General features: G+C 46.3%; 1 protein-coding gene across 1 annotated transcript in view; it reads left to right on the top strand.

Annotated features, from left to right (window-relative positions):
• Positions 1-22,866, top strand: part of arhgef49 (Rho guanine nucleotide exchange factor 49) — a 211,559-nt gene extending 188,693 nt beyond the window's left edge. The window contains exons 5-8 of the mRNA XM_072259729.1: positions 5,965-6,117; positions 6,232-6,617; positions 10,312-10,457; positions 21,973-22,866. Of these exons, the coding sequence (XP_072115830.1) occupies positions 5,965-6,117; positions 6,232-6,617; positions 10,312-10,457; positions 21,973-22,789 (1,502 nt within the window). The 3' untranslated portion in view covers positions 22,790-22,866. The remainder of the gene's footprint in view (positions 1-5,964; positions 6,118-6,231; positions 6,618-10,311; positions 10,458-21,972) is intronic.

Here is a 22,866-nt window from a genome sequence, read left to right as displayed (position 1 = left end):
TAATGGCATACTGGCCTTCATAACAAGGGGAGTTGAATATAGGAGCAAAGAGGTCCTTCTGCAGCTGTACAGGGCTCTGGTGAGACCACACCTGGAGTATTGTATGCAGTTTTGGTCTCCAAATTTGAGGAAGGACATTCTTGCTATTGAGGGAGTGCAGCATAGGTTCACAAGGTTAATTCCCGAGATGGCGGGACTGTAATATATTGAACGACTGGAGCGACTGGGCTTGTATACACTGGAATTTGAGAGGATGAGAGGGGATCCGATTGAAACATATAAGATTATTAAGGGATTGGACACGCTAGAGGCAGGAAGCATGTTCCCGCTGATGGGTGAGTCCAGAACCAGAGGCCACAGTTTAAGAATAAAGGGTAGGCCATTTAGAACAGAGTTGAGGAAAAACTTTTTCACCCAGAGTGTGGTGGATATGTGGAATGCTCTGCCCCAGAAGGCTGTGGAGGCCAAGTCTCTGGATGCTTTCAAGAAAGAGATGGATAAAGCTCTTAAAGATAGCAGAATCAAAAGTTATGGGGATAAGGCAGGAACTGGATACTGATTGTGGATGATCAGCCATGATCACAGTGAATGGCGGTGCCGGCTCGAAGGGCCGAATGGCCTACTCCTGCAACTATTGTCTATTGTCAGTAATTCATCCAGTATACACTTGTCCATTCGTCAGTAATTCATCCAGTACACACTACACCGTTATCATCAAAGGGATTGGCAGGGTAAATTCCAAGAGTCAGAGTCATAGAGCACTATAGTGTAGAAATAGGCCCTTCAGTCATCTAGTCAGTGCCAAATTGTCCCATTGCCCCACACCTGGACCACGACCTCAATATGCGTCCTATCAGTGTACTTATCCAAACTTCTCCTAAATGCTGCAATCAAACCTGTATCCACTGGCAACTCATTTTACCCTCTGAGTGAAGAAATACCCCCTCAGGTTCCCCTTAAATATTTCACTTTTCACCTTTAACCTGTGATCTTTAGTTCTAGTCTCTGGAGGAATCCACTTAAAAAGTCGATAACTGATGGATAAATGTAAGTGGCTACTTAACTGAGATTTCTTCACTCAGTGCATGGTGAATCTTTGGAGTTCTTTGCCCTAGAGTGCTGTGGATTTCAATTCTTTCAGTACAATTTTGACACAAGGAGAATCAAGTGAAAAATGGGCAGGAAAATCTGTGGAGAATAAACTGTGATTATGTGAAGTGTCTCCGGTGTGAATGGTTGATTCCCATATGTGTTGCTGTGTTCTTGAGGTTGGTAGAGGAGGGACTGAGGTTTATAAAATTATGAGGAGCATAGATAAAACCTCAGTCATTCTGCTAGCATAGGGAGGTAAAACAGATCATATAAAGATTAACATTATTTGTCACATTTTGCATTGTTTTGTGTTAATAACCAACACAGTCTGAGTGTGTACTGGGGGCAGCCCACAAGCGTTGCTATGCTTGCAGTGCCAGTATAGTGTGCACACAACTTAGTAACCGTATGTCTTTGGAATGTGGGAGGAAACTAGAGCACCCGGAGAAGCCCCACGTGGTCACGAGGAGAATGTACAAACTCCTTACAGGCATCAGTGGGAATTGAACACAGATTGCTGGTGCTGTAATGCATTACACTTGCCACTACCCTACCCTGACACCATCTGGCCCGAAGTGAGAGAGGGAAAATGTAAAGGGGATGAGCTGCCAGAGCACATAGTGGTGGCTGATACAATTACAAGGTTTAAAAGCCATTTAGACAGGTACATGGATAGCAACGGTTTAGAGGGATATGAGCCAAATACAGGTACCTGAGACTAGCTCAGATAGGCACTTTGATCGGGATGGACAAGTTGGGCCAAAGGACCCGTGTCCATGCTGTACAACTCTATGCTCCCAGCAGATAGGGGGAAGAAATTATCTGATTAGTGAATGGGAACCTCAATAGAAATATGTAAAATAGAGGGTTGGAGAAAGCCCAGGGAGTAATTTTCATGACTAATTACTTTGCTTAGTGAGTGATTACAGCTGGATATATCTCCTGGGTATTTGATTGTAACATAACCTGCATTCTTATCTAAAGGATTCCCAGTTGCTACCTATCAGCACGGTTTACACGATCGCTTTACAATGCCAGCGATCCCTGTGACCGCGTGGGTTTCCTCTGTGTGCTCTGCTTCCTCCCACCTCCCAAAGAGGTACGGTTAGGGCTAGCGTTAGTAAGCTGTGAGCATGCTACATAGGTGCTGGACACAAGCACTTTTGAGCTACCTCCTGCACAATCCTCGCTGATTTCATTTGATGCATTGCACTGTATGTGGTGACAAAAAAAACTAATCTTTAAGATAAAGATTAATCTTTATTCGGTGAAGCCCCTCACTGGTACTTCACGTTGGTGCAGGATATTATTTCAAGATGCTTGTGTCTTGGTGAGCTTTCGTATCCTGGGACAGTATGCTTCAGCACTCTCAGAGAGCCTCCGCTTCAGCACTGCCAGAGAGTCTCTGCTTCAGACACAAATTATAAGGCTCCAGGTTACTGAGTAGTGATACTTCCCACCAGCATCTTTCTCATGATATGTGGTAAGTCCTGTAATTATTGCCCATCCTTATTTTCCTTGGAGTCTACACATTCCATAGCTGGTAACTGGTTTATTATTGTCACATGTAATGAAATACAGTTTTAACTGCCATACCACACATAATTACATTGAGGTTGTACTCAAGAGAAATCACTTGATAGAGGTGTACAAGATGAGGCACAGATCGAGTGGACAGTCACAGACCCCTTCCCAAGGTGGGGATAGCCAGTATTTTAAGGTGATTGCAGCAAAGTATAGGGAAGTTCTTTATCAGAGTGGTGGGTATGTGGAACGCTCTGCCAGGGGTGGTGGTAGAGGCAGATATATTAGGGTATTTACTAAACTCTTTGATAGGCACATGGATGATAGAAAAATAGAGGGATATAGAAGGGAAGAGTTTGTTTGAATTTAGAGTACGTTAAGTGGTTGCTACAACGTCATGGGCCAAAGGGCCTGTACTGTGCTGTGGTGTTCTGTTTTCTAAAAGGAAATCAACAACTGAATGCAGAATATAGTATCAAACTTACAGAGAAAGTGTAGGCAGATTACAAGGTATAAGGATCACAATGAGGTACAGTAAATTGGGAGGTCGTGAGGGAAGGTTAGCCTAGCATAAGAAGTTAGTGTACAAGACGTCCAGTCAAGAGTCTAATAACATTGAAGTAAGGAAGGCAAGTATGAAACAGTTACAGCTGAACGTCAGTATGATTCTTCTGTGGGAACAGTTCTTTTAAGCAACAATGTTTAATCAGATAAACTTAAATGAGTATCAACATACTGCAGACGCAGGAAGATCTGAAACAAAAAGAAAAAATTCTGGAAAATCTCAGCAGGTCAAACAGCATAGATGGAGAGAAAAGCAGTCAATTGAAGATGCTGAAGGAACTCAGCAGCTCAGGTTGCATCTGTGGAGGGAAACGGACAGTTGAGGTTTCAGGTCAAGACCCTGTGTCAGTGCAGAGTCCTGATGCAAGGTCATTTTCCTCTATAGATGCTGACTGACCTGCTGAGTTCTCCCAGCATCTCTTGCATTGCTCCAGATTCCAGAGGATCAAGGACAGCTTCTGTCCCAGCCTGTCAAGTAGTGTCTGTGGAAAGGAATAAAGTGTTGACACTTTGGGCTGAGGTGTCCTGATGAAGGGTCATGAAATTTATTCTTTTCCCGCAGCAGTACTGCAAGACATAAAGATTACGTTAAGCTACAAAACTAACTAATGTTAAAGACGAACTATTAGGTAGCATTCATGAGTTGATGAACTGTTCAGAAATCTGATGGCGGAGAGGAAGAAAGTTGTTCTGAAGACATTGACTGTGGGTCTATGGGCTCTTGTACCCCCTCCCCCCCCATGGTAGTAATGAGAAGAAGACATATACCGAATGGTGAGGTTGCTTAATGATGCGTTGCCACCTTCCTGAGACACCACCTCTTGAAGATGTCCTGGATGGCAGGGAAGGTTGTTCCCATGATAGAGCTGGCTGAGATAGCAACCCTCTGTAGCCTCTTGTGATCCTGTACTTTGGAGCCTCCATACCAAACGATGATGCAACAGGACAATAAGCTCTCCATGATACATCTGTAGAAACTTGCAAGTGTCTTTGGTGACATACCAAATCTCCTCAAACTCCTGATGAAGTACAGCTGCTAGTTTGCCGCCTTCACGATTCCATCAAGGTGTTGGGTCCAGTATAGATGCTCTGAGATGGTGACACCCAATATCTCAGGCAGAGAAAAGAGTTAAATATTACAACTGAACATGCATCTATCGCTTGCTCATTCCACACTCACATTACCTTCTGAGTGAAGAAGTTCCCTCCTCACATTTCCCTTAAATATTTCATCTTTCACCCTAAACCAATGACCTCTGGTTCTAGTCTCACTAACCTGATAGAAAAAAGCCTGCTCGCACTCACACTACCTACACCCCTCATAACTTTGTATACCTCTATTCCCTCATTCTCCTGTGCTCCAGGGAATAATTTTGTATACCTCTATTCCCTCATTCTCCTGTGCTCCAGGGAATAACTTTGTATACAGTACCTCTATTCCCTCATTCTCTTACGCTCCAGGGAATGACTTTGTATACCTCTATTCCCTCATTCTGCTGTGCTCCAGGGAATGAAGTCCTCGCCTATTCAGCCTGTTCCTATAACTCAGGTCCTCAAGTCCTGGCAACATCCTTGTCAATTTTCTATGCACTCTTTCAATCTTATTGATATCTTTCCTGTCAGTACAGTAGGTGACCAGACTTACAGACAATACTCCAAATGAGATGTCACAAATATCTTATACAACTTCAACATAACATCACAACTCCTGTACTCAGTACTTTGATTTATGAGGGCCCGTGTGCCATTAACTGAGAAGTTTAATCCAATGTGTTGAGGACACAAAGGTTGAAGGTGTTGTGGGTAGTGTGGAGGGCTGTCAAGAGATTGCAGCTAGACATCAATAGGATGCAACACTGGGCTGAGAAGTGGCAGATGGAGTTCAACCCAGATAAGTGTGAGTGAGGTGATTCATTTTGGTAGGTCAAATATGATGGAAGAACATAGTATTAATGGTAAGACTCTTGGCAGTGTGGAGGATCAGAGGGATCTTGGGGTCCAAGTCCATAGGACACTCAAAGCTGCTGCGCAGGTTGACTCTGTGGTTAAGAAAGCATAAGATGCATTGGCCTTCATCAATTGTGGGATTGAATTTAGGAGCTGAGAGGTAATGTTGCAGGTATATAGAGCCCTGGTCAGACCCCACTTGGAGTACTGTGCTCATTTCTGGTCACCTCACTATAGGAAGGATATGGAAACCATAGAAAGGGTGCAGAGGAGATTTACAAGGACACTGCCTGCACTGGGGAGTATGCTTTATGAGAATAGATTGAGTGAACCCGGCCTTTTCTCCTTGGAGCAATAGAGGATGAGAGGTCACCTGATAGAGGTGTACAATATAATGAGAGGCATTGATCATGTGGACAGTCAGAGGCTTTTTCCCAGGGCTGGAATGGCTAGCACAAAAGGGCACAGGTTTAAGGTGCTTGAAAGTAGGTACAGAGGAGATGCCAGGGGTTAAGTTTTTTATGCAGAGAGTGGTGAGTGCGTGGAATGGGCTGCCGGCGATGCTGGTGGAGGCAGATACGATAGAGTCTTTTAAGAGACTCCTAGATAGGTACATGGAGCTTAGAAAAACAGAGGGCTATGGGTAAACCTAGGTAATTTCTAAGGTAAGTACATGTTTGGCACAGCTTTGTGGGCCAAAGGGCCTGTATTATGCTGTAGGTTTTCTATGTTTCTATGTACCATCGTTCGTTTACAGTCTGCAGATTTTACGTTCCTGTCTCTGTCGCCTATATGGAATCTAATGCTGTTTGTAATTCTGCTATCTCTGATGCTCAGGTTCCCCGTCAAACATGGCCGCCAAGATGGATGACACATCTCCCAACTCTGGGGCCCAAGATCACCACCTTCACCCTGGGTCATCCCGCAGGCCGAAACACCGCTGGAGCAACCTCAGCACCGACAGCGGTGTTGTGGGACTGAACGACAGGGGCGAGGAGAGGGAGGAGGAGGAGGAAGAGGAGGATGAGGAGGAGGAGGACAGGGGGAGGAAGAGCCGGCCGGGGGAAGTGGAGCGGACAGACAGTGGGATCGGGCCTGCCACAGCCAAGAAGTGGAGGATCCGGGTAGAGGAGACGGCACGCTCTGTGCAGGCCTGGGTGACGCACCAGCCTTGTGTGGACTGTGGTGAGAGGGACGTCTCTGAGCCCGACCCAACACCTGCCGGGCGACGGCGGGACCACCTGTGCAGCAAATGCGCCAAGTGCAGACGGGAGCGTAAGGAGGCCATCCTAGAGTTTGTCAATACCGAGTCCAGCTACGGCGAGGACCTGCGTATCATCCGCGAGGAGTTCCACCTGCCTATGCAGGCCGCCGGCCTTCTCACCCCAGAGCAGCTGGCCGTGGTCTTCAGTAACATCCAGGAGCTCATCGAGGTCAATGAGAAGTTCCTGGAGAGGCTTCAGGATTCCACAGAGCAAGCCTTCGATCAGGTATGCAGAGGCAGTGTCTGTCCATCTTGTAAATTCTTATAGAGTCATACAGCATAGAAACAGGCCCTTCGGCCCATCCATGGCATCCTCCCTGCTGGTCCCAGTTGCCTGCATTCAGCCCATAACCCTCCAAGCCAATACCATAGGAGCAGAACTAGGCTATTCAGCCCATCAAGTCTGCTCCACCATTGCAACATGGCTGATTTATTTTCTCTCTCAGCCCCGTTCTCCTGCCTTCTCCCCATAACCTTTGACACCATTACTAACCAAGAACCTATGAACCTTTAAATCTACCCATGGTCTTCTGCGGCAATAAATCCCATAGATTCACCAGTCTCTGGTTTAAGAAATTGCTGCTCACCTCTGTTCTAAAGGGACATTTTTCTATTCGGAGGCTGTGTCCTCTGGTCCTAGACTATCCTGCTATAGGAAACATCCACTCCACATCCACTCTGTCTACACCTTTCAAGCCTCTGTCCTCCATATACCTATCCAAATGTCTCCGAAATGTTGCAGCTGAACCTGCCTCAACCACTTCCTCTGGCAGCTCATTCCAGGTACTCACTACCTTCTCTGTAAAGAAATTATCTTTCGGGTCTCTTTTTAAATCTCTCCCCTCTTACCTTGTATCTGTGGCCTCTAGTTTTGAACTCTCCAATGCTGGGGAAAAGGTCCTGAGCATCCACCTTATTCATGCCAACCAAGATTCCCATCTAAGCTAGTGCCATTTGGCACATATCCATCTATTCCTCTCCTGGGAACCCACCCAAAGTCAATCACTTTCAAGGAATTCCTGGATTGGATCACAATTCCACACAAGAGGAGGAATTGGAAAAGCTGCTCCTATTGTGGAAGCTGAAGAGTCTGCAGGTACTGAACCTAGATGCCTGATGAAGGGTCTCCACCCAAAATGTCAACTTCCTTTCCCTCCACAGATGCTGCCTGGCTCACGGAGTTGCTCCAGTCTGTCTGTCACTTAGACACCGTAGTGTCTGAGTTCGTCTAAAGCTCTGCTGCCTGTTCAGAACCAAGTTCCACTCCCCCACCACCCCACACTCCACTATCTATACACTATCTCCTGCAAGGATACAGATTACAATGCTGAGATGTGCTTGGTCATTCAACAAAATCACAAGTAACCTCAGCTCTGCATCCCTTTCTATCCCCAGTAACCTTTCACTCCCTCCCTTGCTCAGAAAGATCTTGTCTACTTAAGGGGCAGGGGTGTCTTTATTCATTTAGAGAGACAGCACAGTGACTGGCCCTTCCAGCCCAGCAAGCCCATGCCACCCAATCACACCCATCTGGCCAATTTATCCGCACTGCCCACATGCCTTTGGAATGTGGGAAACCTACGCGATCACGGGGAGAACGTACACATTCCTTACAGAGTGGCAGGATTGAACCCAGGTCACTAGCACTCTAATAGTGTTACACTAACACTACGCTACCGTGTTGCCCCCTAAGACAGACTTAACTGAGCCTCCAAGATTGCTTCCAGATCTGATATATTTTTTTAACTGACCCCTAATATTATAGCTAGAAGTTAAGCTCCCTGTTTATTCCCAATTTTCTCCATCCCATTCTCTTAGAGAACCCCAGTAGTCTTCCCCCCACGCATATGCATATTAAATCCATCTTCACCTTTAGTTTGTCATCACAAATGAGAAAATCTGCCATGAGGAGGTCCCTGGGGTCCCTTTCATTTCTCAACCTTCCAGTTATGCCCCCCCCACTTCTCTATTTCCCAACCCCTTTTCCCTCTCTCAAGTTGTCTTCTTGCCTACCCATCACCTCCTTCTGGTGCTCCTCCCCCTTTTCTTTCTTCCATGGCTTTCTGTCCTCTCCTATTAGCTTTCCCCTTCTCCAGCCCTGTATCTTTTTCACTAATCAACTTCCGAGCTCTTTACTTCACCCCTCCTTTCCGGTTTCACCTATCACCTTGTGTTTCTCCCTTGTCTCCCCCCCACTTCTAACTCTGACTCCTCATCTTTATTTTTCCAGTCCTGCTGAAGGGTCTCGGCCCGAAACGTCGACTGTACTCTTTTCCATTGATGCTGCCTGGCCTGCTGAGTTCCTTCAGCATTTTGTGAGCTTCACCTTTATTGTGTCAATTCAATGGCATCAGCTACCTCCTCTGCTACAATTCCATATTCTATCTGTTTCATGGGCACTTTGCCCATGGCTGCCAACACTCTACTAGATAGGCTGAATGCATGCAGCCTTTTTCCTCTATGTTTGAGTGAGACTATAAAGGTCATAGATTTAAGATAAAAGGTGAAAAATTTAAGGGGAACCTGAGGGGGAACTTCTTCACTCAAAAGGTGATGTAAATGCGGAATGAGGTGCCTGTGGAAGTGGTCTGGATGCAGATTTGATTATAACATTTAAGAGAAGTTTGCATAGGTAGCTGGATGGGAGAGATTTGGGGAGATAAGGTCCGAGTTGTAGGTAGATGGGACTTGGCAGAAGATCAGGCCAGCATATACTAGATGGGCTGAAGAGCCTGTTTCTGTGCTGTAGTACTCGATGACCCATAAGGCAGACATCCCACCTCTCCCGGAAGTTCCGGGAGTCTCTGGCATATTAATAGTGGCTCCCTGATGCCCGCAAATTACATATAATATCTCGGAAATCAATTTTTTGAGAGCGAGCAAATGCGAGAGAGAGAAAGCAAGAGAGAGCGAGAGAGCGAGCGAGAGAGCGTGAGCAAGCACAAGAGCAACCACGAGAGTGAGAGACAGCGCCATGGTAGAGTGTTCCAAAAAAAGAAAATATAAAACGTACGTCACCCCACTAAAGTGTACCCCTGCCTAATAGAGGTCAGAAATAATGACAGTGTTGCTCGCTGCACTGTTTGCAACAGTGACTTTTCTATTGCCCATGGTGGGTTAAAATGTAAAAGGTGAGTTTAACAGGTGTCATTCGTTCATTAGCATAGCTAACGTTATTTAAATTAGCTGGCTAAATGCTAAGGAGCTACTCTATTGCAGACATCCCACTTCTCCCAGAAGTTCCAGGACTCTCCCACAAATTGATGGTGCTACCTCCCTGAAGTGAGTTTTTGCAGGGAGGGATGTCTGCATAAGGCATAGGAGCAGAATTCGGCCATTTGCCCATTGAGTCTGTTTTGCCATTCGAGCATGGCTGATTTACTTTCCCATTCTCCTGCCTTCATCCCAGAGCCTTTAATCCCATACTAATCAACCTCCACTTTAAATTTATCCAATGTCTTGCCTCCACAACATCTGTGGCACAGATGTTAGTGAATTCCACAGATTCCTTGTATTCTGAGGCAGTGCCCTCGGGTCCAAGACTTCTCCAATATAGGGAAAGTCCACTCTGACTAGGCCTTTCAGTATTTGGTAGATTTCAATCTTCTAAACATCAGCAAGTACAGCCCCAGAGCCATCAAATGCTCCTCCTGTGTTAACCCTGTCTTTCTCGGGATCATCCTCGTGAACATCCTCTGGACCCTCTCCAATGGCAGCACATCCTTTCTAAGATAAGGGGCCCAGGATTTACAGCCTTGCTTTTAAACTCTAGCCCTCTCAAAATGAATGTCAACATTGCCGACTGCCTCCTTCACCTGTAAGACTCAAATTCTGTCTCACTTCATATTTCACAACAGGTACTAAACAAATAAAGGTTTTGATATTGCCTTCTAATCTTCTTCTTTCTGATATGTTGTCAGAACGATGAGGACTTTTTGACTGTGTGCATTGGTGAGATGTTCCTGGAATTCGTTAATATGTTGCCGGCTTTTCAGACGTACTGCATCCACCAGTCTGCCTCTATCAACCTGCTCAACACTCTGGAGAAGGAGAAGGAACTGCTCAGGTACCAGTGCCCTCACTTGTAGAACCTGGTTATGATGGAATGGAACACTGAAGAAAGCTGGATGTCTTCCATCACTGACAAACAGCATCTGTGGCAGACTTTCGGACCAAGACCCCTCATCAGGATGGGAAAGGAAGGGGGCAGAAGAAAGTGGGGGGAGGGGAAGGAGTTCAAGCTGACAGGTGATAGGTGAAATCAGGTGAGGGAAAAGGTAGGAAAATGGAAAACAGGAAAAAGAGGAATATAAGAAGCTGACAGGTGATAGGTGCAGAAGGCAAAGGAATATGATAGGAAAGGATAATTGACCATGGAATAAAGGAAAGGAAGAGGATAAAGGAGCTGGGCGGGTCAAATGGGTCCTGAGGGATAAGGGAAATGGGGCCTGAGGGATAAGGGAAATGGGGCCTGAGGGATAAGGGAAATGGGGTCTAATGGATAAGGGAAATGGGGTCTAATGGATAAGGGTAATGGGGCCTGAGGGATAAGGGAAATGGGGTTGGGGGGGCAGGAAGCAGAGGGAGTGGCTACTGGAAGTTAGAGAAATTGATGTTGACCATTTACTTCCCTCCATATATGCTGCCTGACCTGCTGAATTTCTGCGTGTTGATCTGGACCAATCTTTGTCCATTTATTCCTCAACACCTCTCCGAACAAAACAAAATGAGCAGTTGCTGGAAATCTGAAATAAAAACAGAAAATGCTGGAAACACTCATCAGGTCAGGCAGCATCTGTGGGAGGGAAACACTTAATGTTAAAAATCCCTTGGTCCTGATCCTAGACTGGAAACAGTTACTGCTTCGTTCCCCACTGAAGCCCGCCTGACCTGCTGAATATTTCTAGAACTTTCTGTTTAAATAAATATTTAGCAAAGTGTTGGCCCGTGGAGGTTGGGTGTCGTGGCTATGCAGGCTAGTCGCTCTGCAAAGTATAAACTGCACTTGGAGTCACGGAGGAGCGAAGAAGAAGAACAGTCATTTCTATCACCACAGATGCAGCAGTGAAAGTGCCAAGATGGCTCTGGATAAAGAGGACAGATCCATGGGTTGCTGCTAGGGCACAGGCTGGGGTCTGATCAACCCCGTTCGGGTTGCCTGGGCAAGGGTGTTGAAAGACCTGAAACACCTGACAACCCCAGGTAACATCACTGATGATGTGCCCTAGTTTAGCATCATGCAGATATTTCTGTAAGAATATCTCTCATTTTAATTTCAGTGAAACTAGTTCTGGAAGACTAACAATTTGAAGGGTTACAGTGAACATGGTGGATTGTGATGTTACATGGTCGGCAACAATGAATATAGAATTGAGTCAGGTTTTATAAACAAACAGAAACATTTATTAAACTCTGTTCAAACATAGTGAAAAGTAAACAAACGACTAACTGAACCGGAAGTTAACCGCTATACGGCAATTTAACCAACAGCCAAACTCTGGAATAGTTCTTAAAGCGGTAAATTTGAATACAGTCTTAAAGTGGTAAACTCGAAGGTCCAAGTGATTTATACCAGGGGTCCCCAACCTTTTTTGCACCGTGGCCCGGTTGAATATTGACAATATTCTTGCGGACCGGCCGACAGGGGGTGGGGGCGGGTAGGGTTGCCAACCGACGAGAGTAGCAGTCAGATACGTTGTGTTTACCCCGAGAAAGACTACCATGACCATGAAGCCTTGCGCGGGCACCTGTGTGCGCATGCGTGATGTGTACGTGCCGGTTTTTTTCTACAAATCGTTTTTGGTGATTCTGTTCAGTGAAACTACACTGTACATACATTATTTGTACTTTATATAGGCTGTGTATTTATCACATCATTCCTGCTTTTACTATATGTTAGTGTTATCTTAGGTTTTATGTGTTATTTGGTATGATTTGGTAGGTTATTTTTCGGGTCTGGGAACGCTCAAAAATTTTTCCCATATAAATGAATGGTAATCGCTTCTTCACTTCACGCCATTTCGGCACGGAAGGTTTCATAGGAACGCTCTACCCTAGCGGGGAAAATGCGGGACAAGGGCGGTCCCATATGGGACAAACCAATTTAGCCCAATATATGGGATGTCCCGGCAAATACAGGACAGTTGGCAACCCTGGGGGGGGGGGGTGTATCACTACCGGAATATAGGTGATAAGTCAACTATAAGTCACTTATAAGTGGCTAATACACTCAATCTTGTTTCTAAAAGGGTTTATCGAACGAATTTAATATCAAACACATAGCGCATATTTTCCTTGCGCGAATATAGTGATAAGGCAATTATAAGTCACTTATAAGTCAATAGCATCATAACATTTTAAGTAACGTTTGGATATTAAACACACAGCACATATTTTCCCTGTATGAACATATAAAATCATTGCAACACACCAATATCGCTGAATCGGTGGGAGCCCTGGGCTTGTTTCCCTGCAACAAGACGGTCCTATTGAGGGGTGATGGGAGACAGCGATACTCGAAGGGGGTTCCTTATGTCCAGTCTATTCCACAATTTAGTTTTTGTTGCATTCATTGCAGAAAACCCCGCTTCACAGAGATATATTGGAAATGGAAGCAAAGTTTTCAGTGCTTTCGTGGCTATCTCAGGATATTCACCCTTGACTTTGATCCAGAATGCCAGCAGTGATGTTATGTCAAACATACTTTTCAGCCCGCCGTCACTTGCAAGCTCCAGGAGTTGATCTTCTTCCCGCGCTGACATGGATAACGTGTGCATAATGACCTCACATGCGTTCAAGCTCAACAGTGGGCATGACAGGGAATGAGGAAAGGTGCAGCTGACTCGTATCGCCAAATCCTATCGTTTCCTCGCAGCCCGGTAGCACATGCTATGTGGCCCGGTACTGGTCGGTAAGGAGACTTCCCTGAAAACTGATTTTTTCGAAGACGTGACCATACTGCTGATCCCAGCTGAAAGATGCCTTGTCCAAAGGATTCACGACGAAGGAAATAAAACGGCTTAAAGGAACTGACCTTTTCCTGGGGGGTGAACACTGCACAAATCTTCCTGATCTTGCAGGAGTTATCTCAGATGCAGGCCACTATTCCTGAATGAAGATTCAATGAGATCGATCCTTTATAAAACCGCCGAACAACACCAACTTTACTCAATCCTTCAGGTTCCCGTACTTTGGTAAGGTCTTCACTCTCCAATACTAGACTGTAAAGGTAAAACAAAGGTGCAACAAACAAGAACTGGCAGCGATTGGCGAACTGCCGGCACAGTGCTTTTGGCACCTTACAATAGAAAGTAAAAAACTCCACTTTAAAACGAAACTGTGTTATGAGACGAATACGCAGCAAAACTAACTAACCATCTAACGAAAACTGCGTGACAACAGGGGTTTCCCCTTATATAATTGTTGGAACATGCCATCATGTGACCTCACACTGGCGGGAAGATTACATCACCCCCCCCATCACAAGACAGTTACATCATGCTCACAAGATACTCAACTACATCATGGTCATAAGACAGTCACAAGATACCCACGAGGTATGTAACAGTGACAACACCTTCAAATTTTGAGATGGCTTCTTGGTAAACAGACCATGGAGTCAATTGCCATTGCTGAACAGCTGTGTCTTGTGGGACATCTCCAGCACCAACTGCTCCACAGCAACCACTGGTCCACCTTAGCAGACCACCACCAAGCCAGTGCAGACAGAATAATCAATAAAGATTAGCTTTATTTGTTACACATATATCGAAACATACAGTGAAATGTCTCAAGCAACACACATCAAAGTTGCTGGTGAACGCAGCAGGCCAGGCAGCATCTCTAGGAAGAGGTGCAGTCGACGTTTCAGGCCGAGACCCTTCGTCAGGACTAACTGAAGGAAGAGTGAGTAAGGGATTTGAAAGTTGGAGGGGGAGGGGAAGATCCAAAAGATAGGAGAAGACAGGAGGGGGAGGGATGGAGCCAAGAGCTGGACAGGTGATTGGCAAAAGGGATACGAGAGGATCATGGGACAGGAGGTCCGGGAAAAAAGACGGGGGGGGCGGGGGGAACCCAGAGGATGGGCAAGGGGTATATTCAGAGGGACAGAGGGAGAAAAAGGAGAGTGAGAGAAAGAATGTGTGTATAAAAATAAATAACAGATGGGGTACGAGGGGGAGGTGGGGCATTAGCGGAAGTTATAGAAGTCGATGTTCATGCCATCAGGCTGGAGGCTACCCAGACGGAATATAAGGTGTTGGTCCTCCAACCTGAGTGTGGCTTCATCTTTACAGTAGAGGAGGCCGTGGATAGACATGTCAGAATGGGAATGGGATGTGGAATTAAAATGTGTGGCCACTGGGAGATCCTGCTTTCTCTGGCAGACAGAGCGTAGATGTTCAGCAAAGCGGTCTCCCAGTCTGCGTCGGGTCTCGCCAATATATAAAGGGCCACGTCGGGAGCACTGGACGCAGTATATCACCCCAGTCGACTCACAGGTGAAGTGTTGCCTCACCTGGAAGGACTGTTTGGGGCCCTGAATGGTGGTAAGGGAGGAAGTGTAAGGGCATGTGTAGCACTTGTTCCACTTACACGGATAAGTGCCAGGCGGGAGATCAGTGGGGAGGGATGGGGGGGACGAATGGACAAGGGAGTTGTGTAGGGAGCGATCCCTGCGGAATGCAGAGAGGGGGGAAGGGAAAGATGTGCTTAGTGGTGGGATCCCGTTGGAGGTGGCGGAAGTTATGGAGAATAATATGTTGGACCCGGGGGCTGGTGGGGTGGTAGGTGAGGACCAGGGGAACCCTATTCCTAGTGGGGTGGCGGGAGGATGGAGTGAGAGCAGATGTACGTGAAATAGGGGAGATGCATTTAAGAGCAGAGTTGATAGTGGAGGAAGGGAAGCCCCTTTCTTTAAAAAATGAAGACATCTCCCTCGTCCTAGAATGAAAAGCCTCATCCTGAGAGCAGATGCGGCGGAGACGGAGGAATTGCGAGAAGGGGATGGCGTTTTTGCAAGAGACAGGGTGAGAAGAGGAATAGTCCAAGGGGCTTCCCTTCCTCCACTATCCTCACAGCTATCTGGACTATTCCTCTTCTCACCCTGTCTCTTGCAAAAACGCCATCCCCTTCTCGCAATTCCTCCGTCTCCGCCGCATCTGCCAGAGAAAAGCAGGATCTCCCAGTGGCCATACATTTTAATTCCACATCCCATTCCCATTCTGACATGTCTATCCACGGCCTCCTCTACTGTAAAGATGAAGCCACACTCAGGTTGGAGGATCAACACCTTATATTCCGTCTGGGTAGCCTCCAGCCCGATGGCATGAACATCGACTTCTCTAACTTCTGCTAGGCCCCACCTCCCCCTCGTACCCCATCTGTTACTTATTTTTATGCACACATTCTTTCTTTCACTCTCCTTTTTCTCCCTCTGTCCCTCTGAATATACCTCTCGCCCATCCTCTGAGTCCCCCCCCCTTGTCTTTCTTCCCGGACCTCCTGTCCCATGATCCTCTCGTATCCCCTTTTGCCTATCACCTGTCCAGCTCTTGGCTCCACCCCTCCCCCTCCTGTCTTCTCCTATCATTTTGGATCTCCCCCTCTCCCTCCAACTTTCAAATCCCTTACTCACTCTTCCTTCAGTTAGTCCTGACGAAGGGTCTCGGCCTGAAACGTCGACTGTACCTCTTCCTAGAGATGCTGCCTGGCCTGCTGCGTTCACCAGCAACTTTGATGTGTGTTGCTTGAATTTCCAGCATCTGCAGAATTCCTGTTGTTTGAGTGAAATGTCTCGTTTGTGTCAATGCCTAGTCTAAGGATGTGCTGGGGGCAGCCCACAAGTGTCACCATGTTTCCAGTGCCAGCATAGCATGCTCACAACTATCTAACCCTAAACTAACCGTACATATTTGGAATGTAGCAGAAAACCCACCCACACAGTCATGAGGAAACTGTACAGACCTCACAGACAGCAGCAAGAGCTAAATACCTACCTGTGATCGCTGGTGGTATGAAGGGCAGAATTTGAATTTGTATTATTATTCTGGAAATTCACATTTGAATTCAGACTTCCTAACCATGCAGAAAATACTATCCATTGTGTCACTATCCAAGGAAAGGGAACTTACTTAAAATCCAAGTGAGCATAATAATTGTAGCAGAGTGGGGCAGCTAGTGGAACGATGAGGACTTTCGATCTTGACCTATGTGGAGTTTACAGGTTTCACCCTGTGACTGTGTGGGTTTCCCTAGGGTGCTCTGGTTTCCTCCCACATTCCAAGATTGTGCAGTCGGTGGGTCTCTGGGCCACTGCAAATTGCCCCAAGTTTGTGGGTGAGTGGGAGAATCTGGCAAGAGTTGATGGGAGTTCTCAGAATCAGGCTTATTATCACTGGCATGTGACGTAAAATTTGTTCACTTAGCAGCAGCAGTTCAATGCAATACATAATCTAGCAGAGAGAAAAATAATAATAAAAATAATAAATAAAATAAAACAATAATAAATAAACAAGTAAATCAATTACGTATGTTGAATAGATTTTTTAAAATTGTGCAAAAACAGAAATATTAAAAAAAAGGTAGTGTCCATAGCTTCAATAACCATTTAGGAATCGGATGGCAGAGGGGAAGAAGCTGTTCCTGAATCGCTGAGTGTGTGCCTTCGGGCTTCTGTACCTCGTACCTGATGGTAACAGTGAGAAAAGGGCATGCCCTGGGTGCTGGAGGTCTTGGAGAGCATTGACTACAGGAATTGGGATGTTATGCTGAAGTTTTATAAGATGTTGACGAGGGCGAATTTGGAGTATTGTGTAGAGTTATGGTCACCTTCTTACAGTAAAGATAGCAATAAGCTTGAAAGAGCACAGAGAGAATTTACCTGGATGTTAGCAGGGTTTGAGGACCGGAGTTACAGGGAAAGGTTGAACAGGTTAGGATTTTATTCCCTGGAGTGTAGGAGAATGAGGGGAGATTTGATAGTTATACAAAATTATGAGGGGTAAGTTGTAGACCCCAATCCAACAGTTTCAATGGAGAGAGATCCCGGGAGAGCGAGAGGAAAGGGAGAGGAAGAAGCTTTGTTATTGCACCATCCTAAGATACTTCTACTTTTACAAAGAATAAAGGCATGGCTGCCAATGGAGGAGCCGTGAAGATTGTAAATGGTCACAAGGCCAGCATTAGAACTTAAGAAATAACATTGGGGTAAGTTATTTGGTCCCTCTGTCCTGCTGTCCCATTCAATGTTACTCTGCCTTATTTTCTAACTCAAACTCCACTCTTCTGCACAATCCCCATATTTCTTAATTCCTGTACTACTCTGAAACTGATTATTGTCATATGCACTGAGATACAATGAGGAAACCAGAACCGAACACATATGTTACCATATACAATCCTGAGATTCGTTTTTTTGTGGGCATATTCAGTAAATCCAAGAGCCCAATGAAACACCGCACCAACAGGACAGACAAACAACCTGAGTCCTTGAAAGAGAGTCCTTAGATTGTGAGAAAAGTTCAGTGATGGGGCAAATGAAGTTGAATGAAGTTTAAGTTTTTCTTGGGCTTTCAGTTGGGTAAATTGTCAATTATAACCAAAGTTTCGATGACAAAATCTGCCATCTTCATCAGGGATAATGCACGGGTGTGTCTAGTCCAGTGGTATTTATACCCCTGTAGAGTGCCCTTCCTGATTGGTTAGTCCTTACCCAATCAGGTTTCTGCTCTCCTACCTTGTTTACAATCAAGTTCCAGTTCTTACTTAGAGTGCGACCTTTGGCTTTGTTTAATTGATACTTCTACCTGGCTGGAAATCCAAGAAGAATTTATTCATCATATACGCCAGGAAAGCACTGGATCCTTTTTGAATGAGGTTATTCCTACTGGTTCAAGAGCCTGATAGTTGAGGGGTTATAACTGTTCCTAAACATGGTGGTGTGAGCCCTGAGGCTCCAGTACCTCCTTCTTGATGACAGCAGTGAGAAGAGAGCATGTCCTGGGTGATGGGGTTCCCTGATGATGGATGCAGTTTTCTTGCAACAGCGCTCCATGTAGATGTGTTCAATGGTGGGGAGGGCTTAACCATGATGCATTGGGCCACAACTTTTTATAACATTTCTCATTCAAGGGCATCGGTGTTTCCATACAGGGCTGTGATGCAACCAGTCAATATACTCTCACCACACATTTATAGAAGTTTTTCAAACTATTAGATGTTATGCTGAATTTTTATAAACTCTTAAGGAAGTAGAGGCAGTGCTGTGCTTCCTTCATAATTGCAGTTACATGTTGGGCTCAGGACAAGTCCTCTGAAATGATAACACCCAGGAATTTAAAGTTGCTGACCCTCTCCACCCTGATCCCCCGATGAGGACTGGCTCATGGACCTCCAGTTTCACTACTCCTGAACTCAATAATCAGCTCCTTGGTCTTGCTAACACAGAGTGAGAGGTTGTGTTGTGGCACTTCTCAGCCAGATTTTCAACCTCCCGCCTATATGCTGGCGTATAGAGCTGCAACATTATCTTGCGGCTCTTGAACTCAGTAGCAAGGGAGAGCTAGACAAGCAGAAGAGAAATCTATCTAATACAACTTTAAACCATCCACTTTCAACAGTATATGAGAAGCATAGGCAGGAATCCATAGACCCACAATGTGTTGCTTCTCAATCAGACAAAGCAGAAATGGCGATCTACCAAGATTATGGGGTAAGGGAAGAGCCAGAAGAACTTGGAAGGTTAGGCAGCATCTATGGAGAGGAATTTCAGACTGAGAACTTTCACAGGGCTGAAAAGAAAGGGGAAAGAAGTCAAAATAAGAATATTGGGGTGGGGAAGAAGCACAAGCTGTGAAGTGATAGGTGAAAGCAGGTGGGGAGGGGGGAAGGTGGGTGGGTAGGGGAGGGGAGATGAAGGGAGAAGCTGGGAGTGGCTAGGTGGAAGAGATGAAGGCTGGAAGAAGAAGGAATCTGAATGGACAGGACAGTGGTCCATGGGAGAAAGGGAAGGAGGAGGAGCACCAGAGGGAGATGATTGGCAGGTGAAGATAAGAGAAAGAGGGAAGCCAGAAAGAGGAATGCAAAAAGAGTGAAGGGAATATGGGAGAAATTGTCAGCAGTTAGAGAAATCAATGTCATGCCTGTCAGGTTGGAGGCTACCCAGACCATCGTGGCAGTAGAATCTGCCATGGAAAAAGGGAAATGCAATCATTATAAGTAATTATAATCTGCATAATGATTGGAATAATCAAATTGAGAAGAGTACTGTGGAGGAAGAGCTTGTGACTGTCTCTAGGGTTGTTCCTTCAGGAACGTCCCTGGGAGTGGACCATTATAGATTGGTCATATTACTAAGGTAGGATTAGTAAAAACTGTTGTGGTTAAGGATTCCTTAGGGAACAGTGAAGAATTCTAGATACAGTTTAGGGAGCAATGAGATTCTACACTGACCGGCCACTTTATCAGGTACACCTGTCCACCTCATTACTGCAAATAATTAATCAGCCAATCATGTGGCAGCAACTCAATGCATAAATGCATATAGACATGGTCAAGAAGTTCAGTTGTTGTTCAGACCAAACATCAGAATGGGGAAGAAATGTGACTTTGACCGTGAAACGATTGTTGGTGCCAGACATAGTGATTTGAGTATCTCAGAAACTGCTGTTCTCCTGGGATTTTCACACACAACAGACTAGTGTTTACAGAGAACAGTGCAAGAAACAAAACATCCAGTGTACAACAGTTCTGTAGGAAAAAATGCCTTATGAATGAGAGAGCTTAGAGAAAAATGGCCAGACTGCTTCAAGCTGACAGAAAGGCAACAGTAATTCAAATACCTACATGTTACAACAGTGGTGTGCGGGAGTGGATGGGCTAGAACAGCAGAAGACCAAGATTATACAGTTAGGAGGTACCAAGTGAAGTGGCCACTAGTGTATATCCTGGTGTATCCTTTGACAATCTTCTACACCAATCTTTAACAGGAGGGAAGAGAAGAGGGCAGTGTGACGCAGCTTGCACGGCCACTCCGGTGATGATGTCTATTACCTGTCAAGTGAGGTGCTGTGCACAATCCTGATTTGATGGAGACAGACTTGAGAGCACGGAGGAACATCTGGTGAAACTTCTGAAATGCCTGCTTCGTTGCCGCTGCTACTGCGTGATCCAGAATCTCCGGAGGGGAAGGCCCCGAGTCCTCGGCTTTGCTTGTTGCTCGGCGGCCGGGGTGGGGTCGAAGTGCTTGGCAGAGATGGTGCTCGGTGCTGGAGGGCTGGTCAGAGGCTCGAAGTTTTCAGACGGACTCAGTCGGCTGCGGTCGGGTGCTTCCGATGCATCGGCAAGTTTGCGGTGCTTCCGTCTGCATGGAATGATGGGGCTATCAGGACTTGAGACTTTATTTTACCGTGCCCATGGTCTGCTCTTTATCAAATTATGATATTGCTTTGCACTGTTGTAACTATAAGTTAGAATTATGTGGTTTTGTCAGTTTTTAGTCTTGGTTTGTCCTGTGTTTCTGTGATACCTTTCTGGAGGAACATTGTATCATTTTTTAATGCATGCATTTCTAAATGACAATAAACAAGGACTGCGTGTCCTCATAATCTAATCTAATCTAATCTAACATCTGACACAAAACTGATAGTTATTTTGTAGGTGTTACTCTCTCCACTCTCTTCCCTTGGGCAGAAGATACAAAAGCCTGTAAGCACATACCATCAGTCTCAAGGCAGCTATTACCCTGCTGTTATGACTATTGAATTGGCACATGGATGAAAGGAGTCGGAGGGCTATGCGGGAGGAAAGCGTTAGATTGATCTTGGAGGAGATTGAAATGTCATGGCTGAAGGATCTGTACTGTGCAAGAATGATTTATGTTCAATGAATTGTCCCCTAGTAGAATAAGGATGTGTTTTTGATCTCAGAACGTAGCTCCTTATGATCTCACAGCCGCACTTCACTTCCTCTGTAACTGTAACACTTTATTCTGCATTTTGTTATTGTTTTTGCTTGTACTATCTCAATGCAACGTTGCAACAAAATGATCTGCATGGAAATGATATGCAAAGCCAAGTTTATCACCGTACCTCAGTACTTGTTACATAATGCTAGTAGTCAAAGTTTTATTTTTACTTAGACATACAGCTCTCTTACAGTCTCTTCTGGCCCAGCAAGCCTGCGCCACCCAGTTACACCCAATTAACCTACCAACCCGTATGAGTCCGGAATGTGGGAAGCCCATATTACAACTGGAGCCACTGGAGGAAACCCACACGGTCACAGGGAGAACATAAAAACTCCTTACAGGCAATGGCAGGATTTGAACCCCAGTCACTGATGCTGTAATAGAGTTACACTACCGTGGCGCCCTCTGTTGGTATTACTGAGTAATTCAGGTTGAATTGGATAATCTGGTTTCCTCGCACTTTCCAAAGACATACGGGTAAATAGGTTATTTTTTTTGTAGGTGTGGTTGGCCAGAAGGGTTTGCTGTCATGCTGTCTCTTTAAATAGATAAAATGAAGTGACTAGTCGGTGCTGTTTGTCGTGCACTAACCCAACGTTCTGTTGATTGCTCTCAGGATCTTCTTGGACGTGTCGCAGAATGACAATACCGCCCTGCGTCGCATGAACCTGCGCTCCTTCCTGATGGCACCGCTGCAGCGAGTCACCAAGTACCCGCTGCTGCTGAGCCGGATCGGCAGCTCGACTCCGGAGTTGCACCCGGACCACCGGGGCCTGCGGGAGGCCAAGAGTCGGGTGGAATCGCACCTGGAGCACATCAACATGAAAAGCCGGCAGGAGGGCGCACCGCTCTGGAACTTCCGCTCGCTCCGGCGCGGGAGCCGGCGGCACCGAGAAGCCGCCGACCTGGAGCTGAGGGAGGTGGCGGTGCGTGCAGTAGGGTGGCTGCGAGAGGAGACACGCTTTGCTATGGAGGGAACACTTCAGTCCTCACAGCCTGGTGACTGCCAGTGGCCCAAGAAAGGGAGCAGGTCCCTCAAGTTCCAGAGCCTCCATGCTCTGCTGCTGGTCAACAGGGCAGACCCTGAGCCCGTAGCTGGCCAGAGAGGCTCGTCGCCCAGCGGGGGCAGGCAGGAGGCACCACGGGACGTCGCGCTGGTGCTGATCCGGGACAAGAGCGGTGGCAAGTTCTCCCTCTTCCGGCGGCCCCTCCACCTGGGCAACTGCGTGGTGTCTTCAGACCCTGACTGCGACGACACCTTCGAGCTGCTGGAGATACCCAAGGAGGTGTTTGTCTTCCGCGCCGCAGATCGGCCAAGGACCCAGCACTGGTTCCGGCTGGTTAAAGGCTACTCGCAGGATCTGGGCTCCTGGCGCAAGAGGCGCAACGCGCTTCCCAACATCATGATCAACACCTCCTGCAGCCGGGCCTGAGTCTCTGGGGGTCGATCTCTTTGAACATAGGTCATTGCTTACTGAAAGGAGGGCAGTGTGCAGGAAGGAGGAGTCTT

Source organism: Mobula birostris, chromosome 6, assembly GCF_030028105.1.
Source record: "Mobula birostris isolate sMobBir1 chromosome 6, sMobBir1.hap1, whole genome shotgun sequence".
NCBI lineage: Eukaryota > Metazoa > Chordata > Chondrichthyes > Myliobatiformes > Myliobatidae > Mobula > Mobula birostris.
This window is presented reverse-complemented; position numbering and strand designations above follow the sequence as displayed.